Source organism: Bison bison, unplaced genomic scaffold, assembly GCF_000754665.1.
Source record: "Bison bison bison isolate TAMUID 2011002044 unplaced genomic scaffold, Bison_UMD1.0 scf7180017864491, whole genome shotgun sequence".
In the NCBI taxonomy this organism is placed as follows: domain Eukaryota; kingdom Metazoa; phylum Chordata; class Mammalia; order Artiodactyla; family Bovidae; genus Bison; species Bison bison.
Window position 1 is genome coordinate 12,770,896 of NW_011495050.1, and position 8,816 is coordinate 12,779,711.

General features: G+C 37.0%; 1 protein-coding gene across 1 annotated transcript in view; it reads left to right on the forward strand.

Moving 5' to 3' along the window:
- NUDCD1 (NudC domain containing 1) overlaps positions 1-8,816 on the forward strand; it is a 95,100-nt gene that overhangs the window by 29,773 nt on the left and 56,511 nt on the right. The window contains exons 3-4 of the mRNA XM_010863455.1: positions 1,261-1,446; positions 6,748-6,928. Of these exons, the coding sequence (XP_010861757.1) occupies positions 1,261-1,446; positions 6,748-6,928 (367 nt within the window). The remainder of the gene's footprint in view (positions 1-1,260; positions 1,447-6,747; positions 6,929-8,816) is intronic.

Sequence of the window (8,816 nt, forward strand, 5' to 3'; positions counted from 1 at the left end):
CTATGGACTATACAGTCCATGGAATTCTCCAGGCTGGAATACTGGAGTGGGTAGCCTTTCCTTTCTCCAGGGGATCTTCCCAACCCAGGGATTGAATACAGGTCTCCCACATTGCAGGCAGATTCTTTACCGACTGAGCCACCAGACAAGCCCTGAAATATATCAATCAAGGATTATTTCTGTACTGCAGGTAAACCTGTTAACTAAAAACTAAACAATAAAAATTGAATTGAATACAGTTTGGTGTATGAGGGGAAGTTTATTTTCTGAGTTGTAGCCCTTTTTTATATATTTTCTTGTAAAACATTTCAATAATGTAATCCATCTTACTACTTTATATTACGGGCTTCCAGATAGTTCAGTAGTAAAGAATCCACCTGCCAATGCAGGAAATATGCAAGAGACACAGATTGGATCTCTGGGTCGGGAAGATCACTTGGAGGAGGAAATAGCAAGCTACTCCAGTATTCTTGCCTGAGAAAATCCCATGGAGAGAGGAGCCTGGAGGGCCACAATCCCGTGGGGTCACAGAGAGTCAGACACGACTGAGCATGAAGCATGAGACACTATATTTATAAGGATATATGTATATACAAAAAAAAATATGTTAACAAAAATGCAAGTTGTTAATAGCATAACATAGCATTTTCATACCACAGAGATGTCTGTGTAGGAATTTAGAGCATGATGTGGTTTTCCAATTGGTTAAAAATACTGATCGTTAATTTTAACTTAAGAATGAAGACTAGATTACTGCATTGCATTAGTTATCAATTGCTGTGTAATAAAGTACTTCAGAACTTAGTAACTTGAAACAGTAAACATTTGTCATCTCACAGTTTCAGTGAGAAATCAGAATGGCTTAGCTAGGTAGTTCCCTCTCAAGATTTCTCAAGAGAATGTAGCCAAGATGTCAGCCACAACTGCAGTGGTCCGAAAGCCTGACTAGAGCTGAAGGGTACACTTCCGAACTTCACTCACAGGCTGCTGGTGGTTGTCAGGAGCCCTGAGTGCCTCCTCACGTGGGTCTGTCACATGCAGTTGAAGAGAAAGAGCAAGATACAAGATGCACAGTCTTGTGTGACCTAACCTAAGAAGTCACTTACCATCACTTCTGTGTCAGCCAGTGGGATAGCTTATACTCAAGCAGGGGACTTGGGGAAGAGGAGAGTAACCAGTGCACTGCTGATGTTTTTATTCTGTGTGTGTTTGTGTCAAGGAGAGGGAGGGATTCATTCATAATGTTCGGCTTCTGTTTAGGATACTGCCTTAGGAAAACCACGAGAAGTGTTTCGACTTCCTACAGATTTGACAGCATGTGACAATCGCCTTTGTGCATCCATCCATTTCACGTCTTCTACCTGGGTTACCTTGTCAGATGGGACTGGAAGACTGTATCTCATTGGAACAGGTGAACGTGGAAATAGTGTTTCTGAAAAATGGGAGGTGAGTTTTTTGTTTTTTTTTTTTCTTGAGACTTAATGCTGAGTCTGGAAAGTATATGCAAATTAGATCTTAATGATTTTGAAATAACACCTTTTTAGGGATGGTTTACATGTGACCTCTTGATTTTTATAATATATAGTGTTTTGGATATCTTTTAAATAAAATGTTTACCTTTTATGAAACTGATATATTAGCTATTCTTGTTTTGATCTGGGGTGAGTGCAGTTGTCAAGAATTGCATTTGTTTTTCAGCAAATACCAATTGAGTTCTTTTCAAGTGTAAAGCAGTACCTTAAGCATTGACCTTGCTACCTTCTTTTTTGTAAAGAGTTGGCCAGAGAATTACATTGTCATGTCTTTTCTCCTTTCCTCATGTTTTATTCTCAAATATATTTATGAGCCTAGCATGCTTCTACTGCACCACTTGGCTGTCTGATATGTTTAAACTAGTCAAATAGTAACTTAACCAGAATATTCCCTATTTAGAAAAATACACCATAGCATCAGTTCAGTCTCTCAGTCGTGTCTGACTGCGACCCCATGGACTGCAGCACGCCAGGCTTCTCTGTCCATTACCAAAGCTCTCTCCGGAGCTTACTCAAACTCATGTCCAAAGAGTCAGTGATGCCATCCAGCCATCTCATCCTCTGTCGTGCCCATCTCCTCCTGCCTTCAGTCTTTCCCAGCATCAGGGTCTTTTCAGGGAGTCGGTGCTTTGTATCAGGTGGCCAGAGTATTGGAGTTTTAGCTTCAGCATCAGTCCTTCCAGTGAATATTCGGGACTGATTTCCTTTAGGATGTACTGCTTGGATCTCCTTGCAGTCCAAGGGACTCTCAGGAGTCTTCTCCAACACCACAGTTCAAAAGCATCGATTCTTTGGCACTCAGCTTTCTTTATAGTCCAACTCTCACATCCATACGTGACTACTGGAAAAACCATAGCTTTGACCAGACGGACCTTTGTTGGCAAAGTAATGTCTCTGCTTTTTACTATGATGTCTAGGTTGGCCATAGCTTTTCTTCCAAGGAACAAGCGTCTTTTAATTTCATGGCTGCAGTCATCATCTGCAGTGATTTTGAAGCCCCCAAAAGTAAAGTCTCTCACTGTTTCCATTGTTTCTCCGTCTTTTTGCCATGAAGTGATGGGACCGGTTGCCATGATCTTAGTTTTCTCAATGTTGAGTTTTACGCCAACTTTTTCACTCTCCCCTTTCACTTTCATCAAGAGGCTCTTTAGTTCTTCTTGACTTTCTGCCATAAGGGTGGTGTCATCTGCATATGTGTGGTTATTGATATTTCTCCCGGCAATTTTGATTCCAGCTTCTGCTTCATCCAGCCTGGCATTTCTCGTGATGTATTCTGCATAAAAGTGAAATAAGCAGGCTGACAATATACAGCCTTGACGTACTGCTTTCCTGATTTGGAACCAGTCTGTTGTTCCATGTCCAGTTCTAACTGTTGCTTTTTGACCTGCATACAGCTTTCTCAGGAGGCAGGTCATGTGGTCTGGTATTCCCGTCTCTTGAATTTTCCACAGTTTGTTGTGATCCACACAGTCAAAGGCTTTGGCATAGTCAATAAACCAGAAGTAGATGTTTTTCTGGTATTATCTTGCTTTTTCGATGATCCAACAGATGTTGGCAATTTGATCTCTGGTTCCTCTGCCTTTTCTAAAACCAGCTTGAATATCTGACGTTCATGGTTCACATATTGCTGAAGCCTGGCTTGGAGAATTTTGAGCATTACTTTACTAGCATGTGAGATGAGTGCAATTGTGTAGTAGTTTGAGCATTGTTTGGCATTGCCTTTCTTTGGGATTGGAATGAAAACTGACCTTTTCCAGTCGTGTGGCCACTGCTCAGTTTTCCAAATTTGCTGGCATATTGAGTGCAGCACTTTCACAGCATCATCTTTTAGGATTTCAAATAGCTCAACTGGAATTCCATCACCTCCACTAGCTTTGTTCGTAGTGATGCTTCCTAAGGCCCACTTGACTTCACATTCCAGGATGTCTGGCTCCTGGTGAGTGATCACACCATCGTGGTTATCTGGGTCGTGAAGATCGTTTTTGTATACTTCTTCTGTGTATTCTTGCCATCTCTTCTTAATATCTTCTGCTTCTGTTAGGTCCATACCATTTCTGTCCTTTTTTGTGCCCATCTTTGCATGAAATGTTCCCTTGGTATCTCTAATTTTCTTGAAGAGATCTCTAGTCTTTCCCATTCTATTGTTTTCCTCTATTTTTTTGCACTGATCACTGAGGAAGGCTTTCTTATCTCTCCTTGCTATTCTTTGGAACTCTGCATTCAAATGGTTATATCTTTCCTTTTCTCCTTTGCCTTTAGCTTCTCTTCTTTTCTCAGCTATTTGTAAGGCCTCCCCAGACAACCATTTTCTTTTTTGCATTTCTTTTTCTTGGGGATGATCTTGATCCCTGTCTCCCATACAGTGTCACGAACCTCTGTCCATAGTTCTTCAGGCACTCTGTCTATCAGATCTAGTCCCTTAAATCTATTTGTCACTTCCACTGTATAATCATAATGGATTTGATTTATAACTGTAATTATCTACCAATCTCCAAGATGCCATTTTTATTTCAGTTTTTTTTAAACAATGTCACAGACTTAAATCTGAGGGGCAGGTTTGCATTTTAGTAATAATAAATATGAAATTAGTTTCCCCAGAGCCACAGGTTTTGAAAGTAGACAAAGTGACACTGAGTTGTGGTAATAAAGTACAACGTGATGTTGCTGCCTTCTAAATTTCAGCAGGTGGCCTAAGTTCTAGGTAGCTAAAGGGATAGAATTTAATATTTTACATCTTATAAAACATTTTTATCAGACCAACAGGTGCCTGTAAACACTGGGCTTTAATTATTTGAGAAAAACAACAAGGCCTTAGTGGTTTACCTTTCTTATTGTTGACCAAATGCTGCTCTACCTAATTGCAGTGTGTTCGAAAAGTTAAACAAAAAACACAATGAAATACCAGAACAACAGCCTGTTTATAGGAGACCTTTGCAGTCAGTCACAGTTTTAAATATTAATTGGACATTGTGACATATTCTGTTCCTGCCTCCAATAATTTTTCTTTTCGTTTTTTACTGAGGATATGTTGTATATAGCACCCAGCTGCCTGAAACAGTTGAAAAGAATTTGGAGAATGATGGACAGGAGAGATATAAATGAGAATGTATCTGTTATCAAGCTATGGGGATTCTGTTGGTATAAGAAACCCAATGACCCTCTTCACCTTCGGATTAAAAATAATACCACGTAGTCCATCAGAAGAAAATTCATATGGGTTTATAATTCATTTGGTTTTTGCTATGTATATCTCCTTGGCCCATATAAGTCCTTCAGTAAGATTTTTTAAATAAATTAAAAATTTAAATTTACTCCATATCCTCTTTAGTATATATACTGCCATAATGAAGTCAGTCCTCTCTCGGGGTATGTGGACAGTGGGGAAATTACAGGACCAGGGCATTAATTGAAGTGGAAGGGATACTGTGGGATAGTGGTCACTTTGAGAGAAATAACTGAGTTTTGGGATTTTGAGGGAATTGGTGTAAGAGAGGAGGCTAAAGGTGGAAGTGATGGGGGCATGGTAGGGCATAAGGGGCCCAGCAAGCGTGGTGGTGATGACTGAAATGTAGAAAGAGAAATGAAAGAAGGCAGGGGATGTTTGGCCTCTAACATGATGGGCGTGCTATATATCAACAGTTTCACAGTTGATTTTCCAGGCTTGTTCAGGGGACTGGAAACGTCAACCTAAGAATTTTTAAAAGTCCTGACGTGGTCTCCTCTGGTCTCCCTCACATGAGAGAGAAAGAGGGGGAGGAAACAGTAATCTGGCTACTTGTACTTGGCAAAACTTACCTTTTTTTCTTCCTACCCTTTTATTTCTTCTTGTCCCCAAACAAAAGCAAAACCCACTTAACCAAAAATGTGTCTATTGTTTTCTGAGTTTTTTCCTGTTTTGTCAATAAGTTTATTTGTATCATATTTTAGATTTCACACATAAGTGATATTGTGTGATATTTGTCTTTCTCTGTCTGACTTATTTCACTGAAGTTGGATAATCTCTAGGTCTGTCCGTGTTGCTGCAGATGGCATTATCTATTCTTTTTTTACGGCCGAATAGTATTCCTTTGTATGTATACCACATCTGTATTCATTCATCTGTCCATAGACATTTAGATTACTTCCATGTCTTTGCTCTTTTAAGTACGGCTGCTGTGAGCACTGGGGTAAGGCACCCTTTTTTTAATAAGGTTTTCAGGTAGCAGCCCACAGGAGGGGATTCCAGATATAGGTTTAAAAAGAAAAAAAGAGCTAATTCTTGTGTTTCAGTTAGATTTGTATTCAAACTATTTATTTTTCCATTTATTTGAAAAACTCATTTAGAAATCAGTCTGAAAACCTTTCCTGTTCGATATTTAACAAAGATACAGTAGTCTTTTAGATTATGTGTTGTAAGAAGAATTTGATAAGATTTTGTACATCTTTCCATGATGCTTTGATTTGCCTTTTTTTTTTTTTAGAAGAAATTTCAATATTTAACAGTTAGTGGAATTATCTTTTTAGATGAAATGAGATCTTTTGTTTTTGAACAGTAAGAAAGTTTTCATGATTTGTTCTCCAGTTCCTTTGACTCTTACCTTTGTAAATTTCCAGAAAACAAACAAAACAAAGCAAACAAAAAACTATAGAAAAGAAAGATACACACACATATACAAACAGTATTCAGAAACTAGGAAGAAGAAGGCAGAAATAAATTAGAGATATGATTAATATATTAATATATATTATTTTATATATAATATAATATAAATGACTATATTATAAATGGATGAATATAATATTATACAATATATTAATATATCTCAATAATTTAGATATGATATCTAATAAATTAGATATGAGACATGGGAAGAGATGAAGTAAGGGAATATTGACCTCATTTCCTCTGTACGGAGCACTCTTTTTCACTTGGCAACTTTCTACAGGATTGCTTTTAATTCCCTTTCTCTTTAGATGCCATTTGGAGGCCCTTTTGTTTTCTGTGTGTACTGATCAGTTTTCTCTGTTAAACAAATAGATGTTTTCTAAAAGTTATTTCTTTAAGCAGTATTTTAAACTTGTAAGCTTTATTTCAGGGCTTTTTTGTTCTTGTGTCCTTGCAGTAAACAGTATCCAAATTACTTGTTGGATTGTCAGAATTCTGTGTATTTCCTCTGTGCTCTATGATTTCATGTAATACGTTTTTCTGAATGCCATCTTTTTTTCTTTTTTGTAGATTGTATTTAATGAAGAGCTTGGGAATCCTTTTATCATAATTCACAGCATCTCATTGCTGAAAGCTAAAGAACATTCAATAGCTACTCTCCTCCTTCAAATAGAGAAAGAGGAATTGTCTATGAAAGGAAGTGGTTTCTATGTTTCCTTGGAGTGGGTCACTATCAGTAAGAAATATGAAGGTAAAACAACAAAATTCTGATCTCTCTGCGGTGGTTGCCATAATTCAGGAGGTTTTGAAATGCAAAGCTGTTCCTGTAAATGCTGTTTGCTTTTTCTTAAGCATTGTGTTGTGATTCTAGTACCTGCCACCCAATGGAATGAATATTTATAGGTAGTTTCTCTTTAGGTATGGATTATAAAAAAAAATAATTATGTGCTTCCACAGTTGAATGAATATACCTTTTGTGTAAAAGAAGACACTACTACATATTTTGGAAGAATTTAAAGTATATGTTTTTAATACATACAAAATATATGTTAATATGTAACATTAAGCACAAGATTTGTTCTTTGAAATATTTAGTGTAATTTATTCTTCTTCCGGTGTTGTGGTTTTATCTCTAGAGGAACACAGTAACTTAAATCATTTGATTAGATATTGGAAACTTTGTAAGGGCTAGATGGTAACCATATGACCTATCACAGTTCTTCAACTAGGATCTTGTGCTGCAAAAGCGGCTGTAGGTGAAGGCATAAATGAATGAGTATAGCTGTATTCCAGCTGTATTCCATTTACAAAGGCGTAAATGAATGAGTATAGCTGTTTATTTATTAACACTGACTTTTGAATTTTATATAATTTGACATGTATTTAAATATTCTTTTGATTTTTTTTGAACTATTTAAAAATGTAAAATTTATTTTTCAGCTCACAGGTCATAGTTTGCAGATCCCTGCTTTAGATAAATAAAAGCTTTGTTTTTTAAATTAAGGTACATAACATAGGAGAAATCACCATGGGTGTTTTTCCTTCTCTAAGACTCTTGGTTCCATGACAGCTTTAGCTCAGTCCACAGTGGCGCTCTGCTGCAGCTCCATGGCTTCCGTTCTCTTCATCTTTGTTCCCTTCATTCAGCTGGACAGTTATATTTAGACTCACCTTTCTTTTTTTTTCTCTCCAGCCAGTTTTAATTATTGTAATTGTAGAAACATTCTTTCTGTTGTTGACTTGAGCTTTCTTTTCTGGACATTTCAGTTCTTTATTCCCTGAATTGCTAATATAATTGTGTTACTTTTTATTTTCTAATGAATATAACAGAGCAGTGTTGTATTTCTAGACTGTTGAGTGGAATATTTGATAAATTATATTTTGTGGTCAAGTAAGTTTGAAAATGTAGGCATACAATAGCCACATTTCACATTAAGGATAGTCAAGTTTCTAAAAATCTTGAGTGAAAAAAGAAAATGTAATTTTGATCCAGCCCTTCCCAACCCATTTAGCCATGGAATTCACTTGAGACCTACTGTTTTCTATCCCACACGTTGGGAAAAACCATCGTATAAAATACAGTGTCTAAGGTTGGGTCTTTGGAGCCAGGTAGGACTCTGCCTTGCATGTACCTATGGAAGAAAAATAGTTGTTTTTACTTCACGAAATGAAAAGTCTATTCGTAAATATATATGACATGAATGTGTGATTATAGGTGAGGATTTAGAGAGAAAAAGGACATATTTTAGAATGGGTTGTATTACTATGTATGTATATGTATTATTATGGGAAGGATTGAGGCAGAAGGAGAAGAGGTCATCAGAGGATGAGATGGCTGGATGACATCACTGATGCTATATAGATAAATTTGGGCAAACTTAGGGAGATGGTGAGGGATAGGGAGGCCTGGCATGCTGCAGTTCGTGGGGTCACAAAGAGTTGGACACTACTGGGCCACTGAACAACCACCACATATGTATTATTATGCATAACTCATGATGTTGAGTTATGATTTTTTGATTACTGAGTGTGAAGCTAAAAACTACTACCCACTGTAAAAAAACTTTGTTATAAAAAGTAACAATGTTAAGTAAAGGTATGGACTCAAATGTTTGAATACTTTTAAAGCAAAAAAAAAA